Source organism: Symphodus melops, assembly GCF_947650265.1.
Source record: "Symphodus melops genome assembly, chromosome: 13".
Taxonomy (NCBI): Eukaryota; Metazoa; Chordata; class Actinopteri; order Labriformes; family Labridae; genus Symphodus; species Symphodus melops.
In genome coordinates this window covers 1,112,208-1,132,636 of record NC_136703.1, presented here as the reverse complement: position 1 = coordinate 1,132,636, position 20,429 = coordinate 1,112,208, and the positions used below count along the sequence as shown (strand labels likewise).

The following is a 20,429-nucleotide window of genomic DNA, read 5'->3' as shown; positions in this document are numbered from 1 at the left end:
ATTTAGAGAGACAGGAGGAGAGGAGAGAGAAAGAAAGAGCAGGAGAAGGAACCAGACATGGAACCAGCTACATACAGTAGAAAGACCAGGACCCAGATACATGCAGTAGAAAGACCAGGACCCAGATACATACAAAGACCAGGACCCAGATACATGCAGTAGAAAGACCAGGACCCAGATACATACAAAGACCAGGACCCAGATACATGCAGTAGAAAGACCAGGACCCAGCTACATACTGTTATGGAAAATTTTACTCCATGTGTACTACGAAGGTCTCATAGAATCTGTCATATGAAATGTATCTGAAATGTCTTAGAATACTACATTCACAGCATATTGGGTGTTTTGTTTCCCATCATTTTGTTCCCTTTATTCTGTTTCTCACACTCTGTACATGTGGGAAGAGTCACCCAGGCTCTTTCTCACTGGACTCCATCTCCTTCTCAGCCTTGGGAGATGGTAAATAGTCATGTAGTCTCTTTTCTCACACTAGGGGATAGATGGCGCCCTGCCAGGTGGGCAGTGTCTCTATGTGGCGTGATGGGGAGTGATCTGTGTGATGTGATGGAAATGTATAAGTTTTTATGTTTGCCTTTTCTCGGGGCCTCTTTCTCTCCTCACCGTGTGAGAGAGGGGTCTTCGAACGCTTATCTTGCCTTCGAATAAATGTTCATTGAGACCAGATCGATCTTGGGGTTCCTTTTTGAATAGATCTTCTCACTCTTTATTTTCACTCTTTGGTAATGGAAAAAATTCCACAACAATTTGGCGTTGTCGGCAGGATCCAGCGAGCTGCTACACGAGGGGAACGGGAGAACGGTGCTTGGCCAGCCTGAGGAAAGAAAAACTCAGTCCACCTGTTTGAACAGGGGAGCCGGAATCTCGTTTCCTGCGTCTACGGCCGCCTGGATCCAACGGACTTGATCCGAGAGAATACTGGGTGAGATACTATTCAAATCATAATTATGGACTTTCTGGGAAAGGGAAGACGGGTGTTTTTATGATTTCAAGCACTATAAAGAGAGAAAATCAGGGACTTTCCAAGGAAAAATCAGTGCTCTTATGATTTCAAGCACAATAAAATCTGAAATCCGGAGATTTTCCAGGGGGAAAATTGAGTGTTCTTATGATTTACATGCACTATAAAGAATAGAAATCAGGGATTTTTCTTGGAGACTCAGTGTTCTTATGATTTCGAGCACTAAAAAATATAAAAGGAATCAGACTTCCCAGTGGGAAATTCAAGGTGCTCTTAGTATTTCAAACTTTATGAAGCTAAGAGCTCTGGATTTTCTCCGGGGGACTCAGTGCTCTTATGATTTCGAGCACTATAAAAGTGAAGAATCAGGGGACTTTCCAGGGATGTTCAAAGGGTGAGAATATTCTCGTGGCAAGTCGGTGCCCTTAGCATTTCGGCACTATAAAGTTAGGAAAGCCAGCAAGAGACGTCTTGACTGTAACAGGGGGTCCGGATCCACTAAGTGTCAAGGGCCTTTCCCCGACAGTCCATTGTGTAATATTATGATATAAAAGATAAAAGAAAAAGAGAAAACAGGAAAAAAGGGAAAAAACAAACAACACAAAAAAAACAAATACGGTGAAAAATGTTTCGAATGTCTGAATGAGTGGATGATTGAATATGGATTTCCAGAATGAGTTTCGTTGAACTTAAATCAGTTATAATAATAATAATAATAATAATAATAATAATAATAATAATAATAATATAAATAAAGACAGTATGAATAAAAGAAAAAGGTAAAGATGAAAGTTAAGGATTTGAAAAGATATGGGAGTCATAGCAAATGCATGACAATGTGGAAGATTGCAGTGAGACTCTCGCTGCAAAAGAGAGAGAGGAAAAAAGGTCATGTAAAAGATGGCAGAGGGACGAGTTTAAGGTGGAGATGTAACTGGAAGAAAAAACCAGTTCAGCCCACCTCCATATAGGTCTAGTGATACCTCACGCCTGTCTCCTTATATGCCCCATTGCAGGCACCATTGCAGGCCCTCAGGGTGACGGACTTGGACCTGGACTCCGACCCTCCCATGCCGCCGTCCCTGCCACCACTGGAACCAGACCAGCCGGAACCAGATGACCAGCCTCCTCCCCGTGATCAACAGGGCCCAGCGAACGGTTCTCCAACATCGCAACGTTATGACAGCCCTAACATTGCCAGCTCCAGACCAAAGAGCAAAGCATCCGGATTGGGATAACACAGACACTGGAATACAAAGCTGCTGTTGCTACTCTGACCCGAGACCTGAGAGACGGATTCTTCAGAAACACTGATACCGGCGCTATCAGGAGTGTTATGCAGCCCGGAGAAGCAAGCTGCTGATTTCCTGCATTGCCTGACGGAAGCCTTTAACCGTCACTCAGGCCTCCTCTGCAACCACATTATGGATTATGGATGTTGCAAGGCAGACATGGCGTCATGGTGTAAGGTATGGAGAGCTCCAAAGACACGTCTTACACGCTCAGGACGCTCAGGTGGTGAATGAGCAAGAAGGGAGCAGAAAAGAAAAGAGAGACACTGTTGCATAAGCTGCTGCCCGTTTCCAGGGCCTGTCCCAAAGACACGGATGCGAAGGGGGCCGAGCCCTTGACTGACATTCTGACGTGTACCATTACTGCTGGCAACCTGACCGTCGAAGGGACGATTGCCCGCAGCGAGGAGGAGCTGAAGGAGGAGCCACCGGTGGGGACGGACGGGAGGTTGGGACTCCAGGTGCAGACGTCAACCCGGTTGCTGAGGGTCCTGCCCAGGGGCGTGAGATACCACACACACACACACTGCTACACTCTGTTGAAACGGCGCCTGCTTCTACTGATTCACATAGGTTACACACACAGGAGGCATTAACACACTTAGAGTTACAAACACAACCCCTGCCAGAAATGTGTTTATTCACTTATGTTATAGGAACTTTTGTTTATTTACTTATTTTGGGTATTTATGTTATTTTGATTCTCCCGCATTTCAAAACGAACCTGTGTTTTTACGATAGAAATTTTGGGGAAACTGGTTAAATTTCTGGTTGATTTTGAGGCTACTCATTCTGTGATCACAGATCACAGATTTATTTTGTCTACCCCAATTAGATACAGAGGCAGATAGATTTATTCTATATCTGCCTCTGGGGAAACCATTAGAGAAAGGGTTTCTAATCTAAAGATACGTCATTCATTTCTGGTTTCTCATCATGGACCTAATGATGATGATGATCCTGACACGTGTTACAGCTGGACAATGGGCCCATTTGAACTGAAATATATCTGTGAGTTGAGACTACAGTTAGGACAATCGACCCAGCAACTTGTTCAAATGACAAAAGAAAAGTTGCTCCTGACTCAGACTTCAAGCGACTTACTGACTTACACTGTACCTCTCATGCGTCTAATGACTTCGACCATGTTTATGGAAAACGATGGTACAAACAATCCTCTGACAGACGGACTCTAACATTGTTTTGGAGCGCCCACGTGGCTGCTATCTGTGTGTCCTTGATGGAGCCTCAGGAAGGATTGTTTAGAGTTTACAGTTTCTCTCTGCATGTTTCTTCCTGAAGCTGAGCGCTCCTTCCAGCTATTGTTTATATTTTAGCTATTTGTTATTATTTGATGTTTATTTTGTAGAGAGAGAGCACAGTCTACTGAATTAAACTCCCTGGGTGTTAAACATACCTGGCCAATAAAACTGATTCTGATTCTGATTAAAACAATCCCTGTCTCAGTCATACCTGCCTTTGGGTCTTCTGACCCCTCCTGTCCTGTTGTGTAAACTGTGGACGAAAAGGGAGGATTTCTCTCTTCTGTCTTGTTATAAATGCGTGGTGATAAACTCCGCTCGGTGGCCTACTTTTCATCCAAACTTGACCCTGTGGAACTTCCTGGTTTTGTTTTTTTAGCAGCTGAAGAAGCTGTTTAAGCTTCACGTGACATTTTTGGCTTCGATCTTACAGTCCTTGTTTCTCGTAATGTTTATTATTTTGCTTGATCAAAATGCATGACACTTGTCTGCTGCCAGGTGATTGCGCTATGCCACCATCTTGCTTGGCCTCCCCAATGTCACTATCAGGTCTGCACACCTCGTGCTGACCTCTCTGACCGACCCCTGATTAACCCTGACCTAATCCTGTTCATTGATGGTTTCTCCTCCTGCTCTGACATTGGACTGAAGAGGGTAGGATACACTGTCTGCTCTAAAAACAATGTGTGGGCCTCTGGCTCACGGTCATCTTATTACTCTGCACAAACAGCAGAACTAGTGGCTTTAACTGAGGCCTGCAAATTAGCATCTAAAGCGGTCATGATCTACACTAACTCCCTTATCCCTTCGGAGTAGTTCATGATGTTGAAGCTCTATGAAAACATCTCTCTTCTCTGAAATCTGACTGTAAACATATTTGAAACTGTGGTTTGCATGTTTTTCCATGTGTGTCGAAGCATTTTCAACTAAACATGTTGACAGAAGTGCCGTCGCAAAAGCTCTTTTTGACAGAGATCATTCTAAGGTGGGACATACCTAAACCTAAACTCCAGTGATAATGGCATCCATTTTACTAAGAAAGCCCGAACAAGAAGTAAGTGCTCTGTAGGGGTTCAAGCTAAAAACACTCTGTGCCTCCCATCTACAGTCAGGTGGCGCTGTGAGCATGAAAGTGGCACTTTGAAAGCAGATTGGCTGAATGTTGTGAAGACACCAAGATACCCTGGACAAAAGCACTTCTGCTTGTTCTCATGTAAATGCGTACACGCACACGTGCACGCACCTCACTTAACTTTTATGAAATATTGTTTGAACATCTAGATAACACTGGAGGGGAAACCAGCACAAAACTAACTCCACAAAACTAACTAACATCTACTGCTTTATTAGAACGTAGCATGTTGAAATATTGCAAAAGTCTGTCACGGTCCCTTTCTGTCTCCACCAGGCGGTGAAAGCTGCACTACCCGTTCCAGCGGCCTCTGGACCGCTCTACACCTTCTGGCCAGGACAGTGGGTTGCTGTGAAGGACCACAGGCACCGCCACTGAAAGTCCAAGCGCCGGTTAGGTCCGAACCAGGTTCTGCTGACCCACACCGTTTGAAGGTCGCAGAGATGGCCACGTGGATTCACGCCAGCCACTGCCGCCTCTTCACTGGAGAGCCCAGTGGCTGCCCCTAATCCAGCCCCATAATGACTCTGAGGTGTTCAGAGCGTTCCTGTGTGGCCACCATTGGAGCTGTTGCCTTTACCATCTTGTGCCTCCCCTTGTGGTTGTCCCTTTGGGGAGACCCTGTCCATGCGTCTCCCACCAAAGGTGAAAACAGAAAACATTCAGGGGAGCGGCATAGTTTTTGGATTATTGCCCCAAACCACTCCTTCTAACTGCTTGCTGATTCCCTATCCCGCCTCAGGACACGTTTCCACTTCCGTTTTCCTACTGTGGAAAAGCAACCACACTCCACACCTTTTCACTGGAAAAGAAATCTGACTCAAACTTTTCACTGGAAAAGAAATCTGACTCAAACTTTTCACTGGAAAAGAAATCAGACTCAGACTGTGAATCTTCCCCCTGGAGGAAGAATGTAACGGAAGTTATTATGTTCTTCGTGATCCTCACACCTTTACTGCACCGACTAATGTTTTTTTTTGTGTTCGATCTCGATCAGTGTACATGTAAAAAAAAAAAAAAAAAAGGTCTCAACCTCTTTGTTAACCCTTCTGTCTGTATTACTTGTCAAGACCCCAAAAGCACATATTTAGGTACCAATGCGGGATGTAATATCCCTCTTAATGACTCCTGCTCTTTCTTTCTTCCTTCTATGATAAATTTGCTGTTTATTGGAATTGTGCTGCTGATTTTGTTTTTTTCTTGTGATAGATAGATAGATAGATAGATAGATAGAGATTTTATTGATCCCAAGGGAAATTCAAGGCATGAATTTTGTCATGGTTTGGTTTTGTTTCTGGTTCTTCTAGTTTCATTCTGTCCTTAGTGTACTTGTCCTCAGTGTTCTTTGTTCCTTGGGTTTCCCGCCTTAGTGATTACCCTGATGTTCCTCACCTGTCTCGTTAGTCTCACCTGTGTCTGATTACCCCGTGTCTATTTAGTCTCTGTGTCTGCCTCAGTTTCTTGTCGGGTCATTGTCGTTGTCAGTGTCTTTCATATGTCGTCATCTCTGGTTGTTCCCTGTGTTTTCGTCTCCTGGTTTTTGGTTTTTGGTTTTTTGAGACGTTTTGGATTTAGTTTTTGGTTTGCCTTTTTGTTAAATAAATTAGTATATTCTGCACATGGGTCCTCCTCCCTGTTTCCTGCCTGCTCGAGCGTGACAAATTTCCCTATGTTATTCCTGCACCAGAGCTCGGGTTCATTACCTAGAGAATCAAACTGTTCAATATCAGCTCCTTTCAATGACTTCCCCTGTTATTAAGAATTGTAAGAATCCAGCAGCTACAGGGATGATGAAGAATACTATAATCCGTAAATATTGATATGCTGTACCTTTATGAAGTTTTGACTTGAAGTGGTTACACATTGTCATTGTAAGTACGGATGTTTGGTTTACTGTGACTGCACACACATTTAAGAAAATTTCCCAAGTATCATATGGTGTGATTAACATGTAATCAAAAGGGAGGAATGTTATGGAAAATTTTACTCCATGTGTACTACGAAGGTCTCACAGAATCTGTCATATGAAATGTATCTGAAATGTCTTAGAATACTACATTCACAGCATATTGGGTGTTTTGTTTCCCATCAGTTTGTTCCCTTTATTCTGTTTCTCACACTCTGTACATGTGGGAAGAGTCACCCAGACTCTTTCTCACTGGACTCCATCTCCTTCTCAGCCTTGGGAGATGGTAAATAGTCATGTAGTGTCTTTTCTCACACTAGGGGATAGATGGTGCCCTGCCAGGTGGGCAGTGGCTCTATGTGGCGTGATGGGGGAGTGATCTGTGTAATGTGATGGAAATGTATAAGTTTTTATGTTTGCCTTTTCTCGGGGCCTCTTTCTCTCCTCACCGTGTGAGAGAGGGGTCTTCCAACGCTTATCTTGCCTTCGAATAAATGTTCGTTGAGACCAGATCGATCTTGGGGTTCCTTTTTAAATAGATCTTCTCACTCTTTATTTTCACTCTTTGGTAATGGAAAAAATTCCACAACAATACAAAGACCAGGACCCAGATAGATAGATAGATAGATACTTTATTGATCCCGAGGGAAATTCAAGTCGGAGCTACTGAATGTGCGGCCACTCGCGTCGGCGCACAGGTGAGAAGTGATCTCACCTGATATCATACATAAAGTACAAAGACCAGGACCCAGATATATACAGTAAAAAGACCAGGACCCAGATACATACAAAGACCAGGACCCAGATATATATACAGTAAAAAGACTAGGACCCAGATACATACAAAGACCAGGACCCAGATACATACAGTAAAAAGACTAGGACCCAGATACATATACAGTAAAAAGACTAGGACCCAGATACACACAGTAAAAAGACCAGGACCCAGATACATACAAAGACCAGGACCCAGATACATACAGTAAAAAGACCAGGACCCAGCTACATACAAAGACCAGGACCCAGATATATATACAGTAAAAAGACTAGGACCCAGATATATATACAGTAAAAAGACTAGGACCCAGATACACAGTAAAAAGACCAGGACCCAGATATATATACAGTAAAAAGACTAGGACCCAGATATATATACAGTAAAAAGACCAGGACCCAGATATATATACAGTAAAAAGACCAGGACCCAGATATATATACAGTAAAAAGACCAGGACCCAGATATATATACAGTAAAAACACTAGGACCCAGCTACATAGAAAGACCAGGACCCAGATACATACAGTAAAAAGACTAGGACCCAGATACATACAGTAAAAATACCAGGAACCAGCTACATACAAAGACCAGGACCCAGATATATATACAGTAAAAAGACCAGGAACCAGCTACATACAAAGACCAGGACCCAGATACATACAGTAAAAAGACCCGGACCCAGCTACATACAAAGACCAGGACCCAGATACATACAGTAAAAAGACCAGGACTCAGCTACATACAGTACAAAGACTCAAAACTCATCTAGAAGATTGATGGCTTCAGGAAGACGAGGCCAAAGGTCAGCTGCCTCGCCTGACCAGTTCAAAACTGGACGCTGCGGCTTTAAAAATGCCCAAAAGCTGGGACGGGGTTGGATGAGATAAAATATGAACTCTATTTCAAAATGAAACCATGATATTGTTTAACTCCTTTGAACTGCTCAGTTCTGGTCTAACTTTCCTTTGATGGAACCTGCAGTGAATTGATCAGGAGCTACTACCACCCAACGTCCCTCCATCATCGGACTGTGTGGACCCCACAACTTTTTTTTTTTTTTTGGCCACCGATGGTCCTGGAGTACCGGTCATTTTGTGATCCAAAGTTTTCTCTGGCAACCTGATGGACATAAAAAATAGGAATTCAAAACAAGAGCTCTATTTAGTGTTAGTTCCTCCTCTTCCGCCTGATTATCACCCTTTCATTGGTTCTGGCTCACATTTGGCTCCCTGGAAGTTTACTACATGTGACTGTAAATATGATCTTCAGCATTCATGTGATATAAAACTCACCGCTGGATCTCACTGACACGCCGATCACGAAGCAGCTCCTCCCCTCGGTCCGTCTGCTGGTTGTCACTCAGGTCCAGCTCTTTGAGAGAGGAGGGGCGACAGAGGGCCAAACACTTGCAGCTGTCATCTGTTAGGGAGCAGCATTTCAGGCTGAAAAACAAAGTTAACCGATCAGTAGGGTTGTGCTGTCCCCGGCTGTCAGACGGAGCTAAACCACGGCTCACAGCAGCCTGGTGCACACATATGATGTGGAATCTAAGGGTAAGACTCACCTCAGTTTCTCCAGCTTACAAAGTGGCTCCTTCAAGAAGTCAGAAAGGCGATCGACTCCGGCATCTTTGAGCTGATTGTTCGACAAATCAAGGACTCTGAGGTGGGCGGGGTTTGACTTCAGAGAGGATGCAAGATAACCACAGCCGACTTCTGAAAACTGACAATCAGCCAGCCTGACAGGAAAAACAGTTTTTAGGATTAATAATTTTTATTTTTAATTTATTACTAATTATTATTTTTACTCTGGTGACTGTGAATCTTTTTCAGAAATCCAGTTCTAAAATTATCCCTACGAAGATGTTGTGTAGTCACAATACAATACCTGTCCCTCAATTTCATTAGAACTTTTAAATTAATTGCAGGGGTTAATATCATTTATCTTCCTAAAAAGGTGTTTGGATGAAATGTTGGGAGTGAGGTAACCAGTTTAATTCTACTAACATTTTGCTTAAAGTCTTCTTTCCTTAAATGACACTCTGAACTAAGGCTGAACGATTTTAGGAAAAGATTGAATTGAAATTTTTCTTGCAGAAATTGCGATTTTTATCACGATTTTCTTCAAATCAAGCTTGTGCAATGTTCTCAATGTACAGTAACATTTACAAACATGACAGGAAATGACATCATACCAGTTAAAACGTTAAATGCCAGAACTCTAAATTAATAGACTGAAAACTAAAGTGAAGAATAATTTCATATTGACAGATCATCTCGACTTCCGGTTGGGTGAGCATGTGAACGCTGCGTAGTCTCTGTTCCTCGTAGCTCTATCTACATTATACTCTTAAAAACTTTTACTGTTTGACACCCCTGCGACTGAAACTGAAGAATAAACATCATTATTCACTGAAGGCTAAAACAAAATGTCGAAATCCTCCAAACTGCAAAAGAAAACCGAAGCAGAAGCCTCTGCCTCATGCGGCTCTACGTGTTTGACTAGCATAGCTAGCCTACTGGAGGATCACAGGGCAAGTATCTCGGCCAGTGTCTCAGCTGACATAAAGAACACGTTTGCTGCTTTGGAGACTAAACTTGTCAAGATGCAGACCACGATTAAGGAACACGGTCAACGCCTCGACTCCGTGGAAACTGAAGCTGAATTGTGTGCTCAACGTATTCAAGTTTTGGAGGAGCAGTGTGCGGCCCTGAAAGATAGCAACGCTAGGCTAGCGGCAAAGGCTATCGATTTGGAGAGTCGGAGCCGCAGGAATAACATCCGCATCATTGGTCTTCCGGAATCCATTGAGGGACCCCGACCCACGAGCTTTTTCTCCGACCTCCTGGTCGAGTTATTAAGTGACGAGACCCTTCAGTCTCCCCCCGAACTGGATCGGGCTCACAGGGCACTCGTCGCTAAACCACAACCCGGGTCGCGGCCGCGGCCCGTAATCATTCGTCTCCATCGCTACCAGACCAAGGACCTGATAATACGGGAGGCACGCAAGAAACGGGGCACGCTTCAGTATCGTGGGTCCCCTGTCCAGATTTTCGAAGATTATGCTCCGGAGGTGGTAGAGGAACGTGCCAAATACCGGGCGGTCATGACCAAGCTGTACAACCTCGCTCTAAGGCCGGCTCTGCTCTTCCCAGCTCGCCTGCAGATAACACTGGATGGCGGAGTAAAGAAGAGGTTCTCATCCCCCGAGGAGGCTGACACCTTCGCGGCTGGCTACCAACGCACCCCGAGAGCTGACTAGCTGCACTGCTGACCAGGCCGGAGTTGGAACGCGAGCCACACTAGCTTTGCTAGCACGGTTTGTTAATAGACTTTACTGACTTCTGTGTAGACCTGGAAGCTAACCGGCTAGCTACAATGCCGTCATGTACACCTAATGGATCGTGATGAGAGACATTATATTAAGACTTTTTAAGTTTGTTGTTTATTCGGACGTTTTATGTTAGCAGTGCCTTTTCACCCTGGTTCCTTCATATTGCACTTTTATATATCATCGGGGCACACAAGTTGGCACTTTGTTTGGGGTGTCTTAGGCCCTAAGGTGCTGTAATTCATAAGGTTCAATTGGCTATAATGTTCATAGACTACGTCTATAATGGAGGCCCTTAATTCAAGTTGTTGTTTGCATCTGAAACTGCATTAGGGTACTAACTTGAGGCTTGGTGCTATTTAGACATGTTTAGACGCAATTAATATCACCAAATCAGATGGGTCTCTATTTTATTATTTATTTTTTCCTGAACACCTATGTGGGCCAATTTTTCAAAGTGTATTAAATAGACTATATCTTCTACATACCTAACCATTAACGAGCTATGGGTTCTGAGATGAATCCTGAAGGAGTGAAGACGCAGAAAGGGAAGTACACATTTTTTGTTTTGATGGGTTTGTTATGGGTCATTGGTATGGTGGGAGGGGGAGCAGGGGGGAACTGCCTCGTTTGTGGGGATGTTATTTGGGGAGGGAAGGTTGAAGCTGGGAAGAAGTACCAGCTCCATGGGGGTGCGGGGAGGGGGGAGCCCCTTTTTTGTTTTTTTGTCTTTTTATGTCTGTTTCTATATGTCACCATTATTGTTATCATACGATGTGGCTCACACTCTCGCTGCTTCTTACTCTTATGCTGCTCGCGTCCTAGGGTTGCCCAGGAACTTCTGCTGCTCTGTGCTGTGTCATGGCTAGTGTGACCAGTGGGGGGGCGGCTGGCGGACGGGCGGTGAGGATCATCTCCTTAAATACTGGTGGGTTAAACGCGGCAGTTAAACGTACGAAAATCATGACACATATCAAGAACCTCAACGCCGACATAATGTTCCTTCAGGAAACACACCTAAAAAATTCTGATCACCGAAAGTTGGGCAGGCAATGGATCAGTCAGGTTTTCCACTCCAAATTTAATCTAAAAACTCGAGGCTCTGCCATACTAATAAGGAAGAATGTAGACTTCACCCCTACTAGCACTGTTCTAGACTCAGACGGCCGCTACGTGATTATTTCAGGGATACTGTATCAGAAGCCAGTTGTTCTGACGTCAGTCTACGCGCCGAACTGGGACGACCCTAATTTTTTGAAGTTGCTACTGTCTTCTATTCCAAATTTAAATTCCCACACTCTGATCCTTGGGGGGGACATGAACTGTGTCGTGGACCCTATCTTGGATAGATCTAGCTCGCGACCTGCCCCATCCTCAAAAATGTCTCAGACCCTTTCGGCCTTTATGGACCAGTATGGCTATGTCGACCCTTGGCGATTTTCTCACCCCTCTGCCAGACAATATTCCTTTTTCTCGCACGCTCACCGTTCATTCTCTCGGATAGATTATTTTTTAGTTGATAAAACACTTATTCCGTCGATTATTTCCACCCAATACTCCCCTATTACGGTGTCTGACCATTCAACTGTAGTTTTGGATCTTCGCTTTGATCTTAGACCAAAGGAGTTCAGGTCTTGGCGCTTTGACCCACTATTGCTGGCCGATGTGAACTTCTGCAAATATGTTGTTGACTCAGTGAATTTTTTCTGCGAAACTAATAAGAACGATGAAACTTCCCCCTCACTATTATGGGAGACATTGAAGGCTTTCCTTAGAGGTAGAATAATCTCGTACACGTCGCATGCGAACAAGCTACGTAGGGCTCGCCAGAAGGAATTGGAAAAATCCATAGCGAACCTTGATGCTCTGTTAGCAACCTCCCAATCTGCTGACTTGTACAAAGACAGGCTAGGACTTCAAACGGAGCTTGACCTTCTTCTTACTACTGAAGCTGAACGTCTCCTCCTTCGCTCTCGCGGCTCTTTTTACGAACATGGTGATAAGGCGGGTCGGCTTCTGGCTCACCAGTTGAAGGCCAGAGTGGCCTCCAACCAGATTGCCCAGGCGCAAGATGAGTCGGGTTCTTTAACATCTGATCCAGACAAGATTAATGATATATTTCGATCATTCTATTCTAAACTGTACACCTCCGGTTCTCCTCATGATGAAGGTAAATTGCGTAAATTTTTTGATAAACTAATTTTGCCAAAGGTCTCGTCTACTGACAGTCAGGCTCTTGATGCTTCTTTGACCCTCTCTGAAGTTAAGGAGGCCATTTGCTCAATGCAAAGTGGCAAATCACCGGGCCCTGACGGGTACCCTGTGGAGTTTTATAAGCGATTCTCTGACCTGCTCGCTCCACTCTTACTAGAGATGTTTAACCATTCATGCCACCAGGGCACCTTACCACCCACGCTCATGCAAGCTTCTATCTCTCTCATTCACAAGAAAGACAAGGACCCAGTAAGTTGCGCGTCATATCGGCCAATCTCGCTCCTCTCCGTCGACGTTAAAATTTTGGCTAAAGTTCTGGTCCGGCGTTTGGACACTATTGTGCCTTCAGTAATCTCAGAGGATCAGACAGGATTCATAAAGGGGAGATATTCTTTTTCTAATGTTAGAAGGCTTCTTGGGATCATTCACACTCCGTCCTCTTCTACTGAGCCTGAAGCTGTAATATCCCTCGACGCCGAGAAGGCCTTCGACAGGGTGGAGTGGCCCTATCTTTTTTTTACTTTGCAACAGTTTGGTTTTAGTGTCAGTTTCATCTCTTGGATTAAGTTACTTTACTCTTCACCCTACGCATCTGTATGCACAAACACACAACGTTCGGTACCTTTTCCTCTTTTTCGCGGCACTAGGCAAGGCTGTCCGCTCTCCCCGCTGCTGTTCGCGCTCGCCATTGAGCCGTTGTCAGTTGCTTTAAAATCAGTCGACGGATTTAAGGGGATCAGGAGGGGGGGGGTTGAGCACCGCGTCTCACTGTATGCTGACGATCTCCTTCTTTACGTGAGTGACCCTCTGACAAGTGTTCCACCTATCCTTTCGCTTTTGAACTCTTTTGGCGCCATTTCTGGATACAAATTGAACATTTCAAAAAGTGAATGCCTCCCAATTAACCAGCTGGCCATGGCAATGCCGCCGTCATCCGTACCATTCAAGATATCTAACACAGGAATAAAGTACCTGGGTGTTACAGTCACGCATACCATTCGTACACTCCGTGAAAGGAATTTCACAGCTTTAACCGCTGCAGTTAAATTGGATTTGCAGAGATGGAACTGTTTGCCACTATCCCTGGCGGGAAGGGTACAGTCTATAAAAATGAACGTACTGCCAAGATATTTGTATTTATTCCAGTGTCTCCCCGTTTTTCTTCCTAAGTCCTTTTTTAAATCTGTTAATAACATTATCTCCTCTTTTATTTGGGCTGGTAAGCGTGCAAGAGCGGATAAAACCTTACTCCAAAGGGGTAGACCGGCGGGTGGACTCGGACTACCCAACTTTATCAGCTACTATTGGGCAACTAATGTGCATAAAGTTGTACTCTGGCTCAGCTCACCTCGGTATAGCTGGTGCCAACTGGAGGCTGACTCTTGCTCTTCTTCCCTCCCATCTCTGGTGTGTGGCACTCTCCCTCTCCCTCCCACCAGTTTCACTTCCAACGCGGTGGTGATGAACACACTCAAGATATGGGCTCAGATTAGACGTCACTTTGGGTGGCTCTCTCTTCCTAGGGCGACGCCCATTTGCGACAATTACCTTTTTATGCCAGCTAAGATGGATTCACGATTTATCTCTCTGGAGAGGAGTGGCCTGCGCTGTTTGGGTGATCTGTATGTTGATGGTGTTTTTGCCAGTCTTGGCCAGCTACGTTCTGCATTCAACTTAAAGGACTTAGACTTTCTCAAATATTTTCAACTTCGTGATTTTGCTAGGACTCACACACCGTCATTCCCTCATGCTCCAGACCCCAGTGGCATTGATTTGGTGCTCAAGGCGAGAGTCCTGACAAGAGGTCAAGTTTCCTTCCTCTATAATCTCTTGTTCACAACTAACGAGTCTGCGATAATAAAGATTAAGGCTGATTGGGAAAACGAGCTACAGACCTCTCTCTCTGAGGCTTTCTGGGAAAGGGCGCTTGGGGCAGTTAACTCTTCCTCTAGCTGTGCTAGGCTGTCTCTCATCCAGTTTAAGGTGCTACACAGACTTCACTTTAGTAAACATAAACTCTCCAAAATGTTTCCAGATACAGTTGTTGATACTTGCAGTAGATGTTCCCAGGCTCCTTGCAATCTGACCCACATGTTTTGGTCCTGCTCTAGTTTGGTTACGTACTGGCAGTCCATCTTTAAGTCCATCTCTGACATCTTGGGTCTGACAATCAACCCCTCACCACATATCGCTATTTTTGGTAGGTCTCCTGATAATCTTGCCACCTCGTCCACTCAAGACAATGTTATCGCTTTTACCTCTTTGATTGCCCGTAGGAGGATTCTTTTCCTGTGGAAATCTTCTCAACCTCCTTCCTTTAAGGTATGGCTCCATGACATCTTGTTCCTCCTCAAATTGGAGAAAATTAAGTTCTCTCTTAGGGGATGCTCGGAGAAATTTCACTTTCAATGGAGGCCTCTCCTTGACTACTTTGAAAAACTTTCACCTGACAAAGTATTATAGTAACACCTTATTGCACGTCGATATCGATCCTGCCCCCTCGGGCCTGTCCGGTGCCGCCCCCCCCCCCCCCCATTTTTTTTTTTTTTTTTTTTTTTTTTTCCCTTTCCTGGGGTTGTGACCTGGACGTGGGCAGCGGTCCGGCTATGTCTTTTTCTTCCTTACATAACAGCGGAGTAGTGAGTCTTTTTTTTTATGTCTTTTTTATGTCTTATGTTGTTACTTTTCACTTCTGAATAGGTTGTACTGTTTTATTCGCTTCTTTGTTTGTTGATGTTGTGGGATACGTCTATACTCGGTCATCGTATTTTATTTATTTATTTATTTATTTTTTGTTTTGTTTGTTTGTTGTGTTTGTTTTATGTCTACTTACTTTAATTAAGAGATTTATTTGTTGTCTGGGGGGGTTGTTTGTGGGGATTACAGGTGGGGCCTGTGTTCAGGGCCCTCACACGTTGCTCAGGGAGAAAAAGGAAATTTGTTAACTACATCCTGTTTTGCAATGTATATTTGTTTACATGTATTCGTTTAATAAAAAATGTTGGAAAAAAAAAAAAAAAAGAATAATTTCATATTTATGAAGAAGAAACACACAGATGGTGTGATGTTCTTGTTTTTAGTGTCAGTTTGACAGAAATCTGGTCAGAAGTGTTGATATATTTTGGGCCTTTGGGGTTGCCGTAGGTGACAACAAGAGAAGCTAACAATGTCTCCATATTTTCTTCTAGCCATACAACTGACACATTTGCCTGTGAGCGTCATTTCATGTTCAGATATTGCATTGTTTCTTTTGAGTATGTTTAATAAAGTTACAACATGAGATAACAATTGACACATTCGCGATGCTAACCGCTAGCATTCCTATTCAAATTCTCATAGCCGTTAGCATCAAGCTAGCTGACTTTTCGGTTGTTTAGTATATTATGAGATGAATAACTTATGTTTGATGTCTGTTTAGTTTTACAGTGCTTCATTTATGAAAGACTGGACAAAGAAACTTCAGCTTCTTCATCGGAGGAACACTGTTAGCTATCTGTCACGCACACACACACGGGCAGAATAGACGGCGTGTGTAAATTAGCTGACAACAGCTCCTGAGTCAGTCCGGAGAAGCACTGCCAAGAACCGTGGCTTTGGCGATCACGTGTTCGCTGGACATTCGTCTCCCTTACATTGTTAACAACAACAACAGGAACCTTTTAGGTCCACTGAGCGGTCCGTCTCGGTACGGTGCGCATTTTGCGGCGTTTCCATAGACTAATCCCGGGAAAGATTCCCAAATAACCGATCGGTACCGTCCCACTTTTTGTGACCCTTCTGTTGGTGTGTCAAGAATGTGGAGCCGACCTGAAAAGGTGGAGCTAAACACTGCAATCCGCTGATTGGTTGAAAGAATCGTCACTTCCCGTGTTACGTCGGCAAACAAAACCCCGCCGTGTTTAAACCATACAGAGCCGATTGTTTACGTGTGTATTTCAATCTCAATCTTTATTTATATAGCGTCAATTCATAACAGGCGTTATCTCGAGACACTTTACAAAAGCAGGTAAAGGACCTTACTGTTTGTCTGTTAACATTAACAAAAAGAGCAGGTAAGAAGACCATGCTCATTGTTATGTTTACAAAAAGCAGGTGAAGGACCTTACTTATGGCTATATTACAAGAGCCCAGCTTAATCCGTCATAGCGTGGCAAGAAACTTTCACAGGTCTATACTACTCTCAAACCAAAGTACCTTTTTTGAAAAAAAAAAAAGTGGAAGGCTGCGGAAGGCTGAAAAAAGTACCTTTTTTATTTGTCCTTGCCGCACACAGCCTTCTCTGAAACAAAGCTGGATTGAGTTCTTGTAATAAAGAGTCACATGACAGTGACAGAGGAGATGAACTGATGGATGTCTCCAGCGTTGGTTTTGTTTGTGTCGCGTTTTTCTCCTTTGTTGAATTTATTAGTTAGCGGTTAGCTGTTAGCAGCTGCTATCATATGACGCTATTTACATAGTGGCTATCGTCATCCGGTTTATACACCGCCTACCAAATAGGGCACGGGTGGCTGAGGAAATAAAAATGGGATCAGGTTTAATCGAAACCAAACCGTACCATACTGTACCAAACTGTACCGATCCGTATCGGGCTGCTGTGTGGAAACAGGGCTTTAGGAAACACCCCAAAATGCAGATGTATGGAGATGAACCGATCCGAACCGCTCGGTGGAAACAGGGCTTTTTAGTTTTGGGGATCTTTGGTCAAAAAAGGTGCTTTGGTTTGAGTGTAGTATAGACCTGTGAAAGTATTCATGGTGTTCCTGGATGTTCTTACTTGAGCTTCTGGAGTCTGCAGTTTGGACTTTTCAGACCGTCAGAGAGCAGCCTCATTCCATGGTCTTGAAGTTTATTTCCGCTCAGGTCTAGCTCCTCCACACTACAGGACTTCAGTTCGAGAACTGATGAAATAAATGTACAACATGTAGCGGCCAGATTACAGTCTTTCAACCTAAAATAGAAAAAAACAATGTTCAGATGACACAACCAGAGATTTACAGAAGTTGGGTTTCGTGGGGCTCAGTACTTACGAGGCTATCTTTGAGACTTTGAGCACAGGCAGCAGCCTCTGCAGAACGTCATCTGATTTACAGTACTTCTTCAGGTCAAAGAAATCCAAGCCATCGTTGGTCATCAGCAGCAGATAGGCCAGAGCTGACCATAGAGCAGGTGACATTTTATTAACGTCTCCTGACCTCTGGTAGTTCTTGACTTGCTGGACCAGAGACTGGTCCCCCAGCTCATTCAAACAGTGGAACAGATTGATACTCTGATGAGCGTGAGACAGTTTCTCGATCTTCTCATGGATGTACTTGATTGTCACCTCGTTGCTCCCTGGACTTAGTTCTTCAAATCCAAGTGTATGAATCAGCTTCTGATTTTCATCCTGAGATAAACCAAGCAGGAAGCGCAGGAACAAGTCCCACTGTCCATTTGTGCTTTCTAAAGCCACATCCACGGCCTCCTCGTGAAGGGAGTGACTTCTCAGGACTCTCTGGCTTTGAAGTAGATTTTCTCCACTATCAATCAAGGTCTCTAAGACGTACAGAGAGGCAAGAAATTCCTGAACAGTTAAATGTATAAAAGAGTACGTCTTTCGTGTGTAAAGACCTCGTTCTTCTTTGATGATCTCCGTACAAACTCCTGAATGAACTACAGCATGTGTCAGATCAATTTGGCAGCTTGTCAAGTCTTTTTCTTCAAAGATGATGTTGCCCTTCTGCAGCTGTTCAAATGCCAGCTTTCCCAACTTCATGATCAACTCTTTGTCTGCTTCTTTGCCCTCATAATTCTTCATGTGAGTTATCTTTGTCTGAACGATCAGGAAGTGTGTGTACATTTCAGTCACAGTCTTTGGTAGCTCACCTCTGTGAGGTTCTGTCAGAAGACTCTGGAAAACCTGGGCTGAAATCCAGCAGAAGACGGGGATGTGGCACATGATGTAGAGACTTCTCAAGGGCTTCGACTGAAGATGCTCCAAGATCTTCTGAGCCATCTCTTTGTCTCTCACCTCCTTCAGAAAGTACTTTTCTTTCTGCTCGTCATTAAAGCCTTGCACCTCTGTCACCCTGTGTATGCAATAAGGGGGAATTTTTGCAGATGCTGCTGGTCGGCTGGTGATCCAGACCGAGGCTTTGTACATTAACTTTCCTGTGATTAAGTTAGTAAGCAGGATTTCGACCGTCGTGTCTTCTGTAACACTGCGCCACACCCTGTTTTCCTTGAAGTTTAGAGGTGATTGGCTTTCATCCAGGCCGTCAAAGATAAACAAAACTTTTAAATTGTTGTAGTCTGAGGCTTTCAAATCCTTCACTACGTTGAAATGTCTGGTAATTAACGTCATGAGACTCAACAACTCATCTTTGATTAAATTCAACTCCCTGAACGTGAATGGAAATATAAACTCAAAAGTCTGGTCGTCTTCCTTTCTCGCCCAGTCCTGAGTGAACTTGAGCACAGAGACAGTTTTTCCGATGCCAGAGATTCCTGTTGTCAGAACTCTCCTCGGCGGGTTGTCCTCGTTTGGTAAAGGTTTAAAAATGTCTTTGAGGTTGATTTGGTTCTCCACACTTGGAGGCCTTTTAAACTGTAATTCATTGACTTCATGTTCAGTATTAACCTCCCCACTGCTGCGTTTGGTGATGTAAAGCTCAGTGTAGATTTTGTCTAAAGGAGTCGGTCCATCTGTTCTTGTGCCTTGAAACAAATTCGTTGTTTTTTCTTCAAGGTAACTTTTCAGTTCAGTTTGGCACTTTTTGATATATTCTGGAAAGAAAAAAAGAAAAAAAAAAAAAAAAAAGATTAGTTATCAAAAACAGCTTTGAGCATTATGTAGCTCTGACACCTAGTGTTTAAAATGGATACTGCAGTCCACATTCTAAACATTACAGAGAGCTTAACTCTGAGCTCCTCCTTGGTGACCAAGCTCCTCACACAGCCACCCTACGGAGGAAGCTCATTTTGGCTGCTTGTATCCAGGATCTTGTTCTTTCGGTCATGACCCAAAGCTCATGACCATAGGTGAGGGTAGGAACCTCGCCTATCAGCTTAGCTCCTTCTTCACCACGACGGCCCGACAGTGACCACATTACTGTGGACGCCGCATCGATTTCTCTGTCAATCTCAAACTCCATCCTCCCTCCTCTTGTGAACAACACCCCAATATACTTGAACTCCTCCACCTGAGGCAAGGACTCCTCACTGACCCGGAGAAGGCAAGCTACCCTTTTCCGGTCTAGAACCACAGCCTTAGATTTAGAGTTGCTGATCGTCATCCCAGCTGGTTCACACTTGGCTGTGAACCGCCCCAGCCCTCCTACCGGTAACAGATTTGACTTACTGCCGGCAATGCAAACGAGACTCCTGCTCCTGTTATTCAGGGAACGGACAGCCCTTAGCAAAGGGCGTGGACCACCCTCCAAGTTTCACAGTTGTTGCCCACGTGAGCCCCCAGTGGAACAATGGAGTCCCTGGTCGGAGCACTATCCAGCAGGGACTCCAAGAAGGCTGGGTACTCCGCATTGCTGTTCGGTCCG

General features: G+C 44.2%; 2 protein-coding genes and 1 long non-coding RNA gene across 5 annotated transcripts in view; 1 reads left to right on the top strand and 2 right to left on the bottom strand.

Moving 5' to 3' along the window:
* The window catches only part of LOC306833320 (uncharacterized protein), a 120,733-nt gene that overhangs the window by 46,293 nt on the left and 54,011 nt on the right, over window positions 1–20,429 (bottom strand). For 2 of the 3 annotated variants that reach the window (XM_079358493.1, XM_079358494.1), the window contains exons 12-13: window positions 17,672–17,845; window positions 8,917–9,090 (exon numbers count right to left, since the gene is read on the bottom strand). In XM_079358493.1, coding sequence (XP_079214619.1) covers window positions 8,917–9,090; window positions 17,672–17,845 — 348 coding nt within the window. Of the gene's footprint in view, window positions 1–8,011; window positions 8,472–8,644; window positions 8,795–8,916; window positions 9,091–17,671; window positions 17,846–20,429 lie in introns of those variants that run through there. The other variant, XM_079358495.1, reaches the window with a different exon arrangement.
* LOC306834450 lies at window positions 547–6,286 on the top strand. Its single transcript, XR_013780499.1, has 2 exons — window positions 547–4,480; window positions 4,511–6,286. It is a non-coding gene; the product is annotated as an uncharacterized lncRNA (long non-coding RNA).
* On the bottom strand, window positions 17,852–20,168 carry LOC306833462 (protein NLRC3-like; the record flags this gene model as incomplete). The annotated part of the gene is made up of 2 exons (XM_079358715.1): window positions 17,852–19,659; window positions 19,910–20,168. 2 exons carry the CDS (start codon window positions 20,166–20,168, stop codon window positions 17,921–17,923), a joined length of 1,998 nt encoding a protein of 665 aa, XP_079214841.1. The 3' UTR covers window positions 17,852–17,920.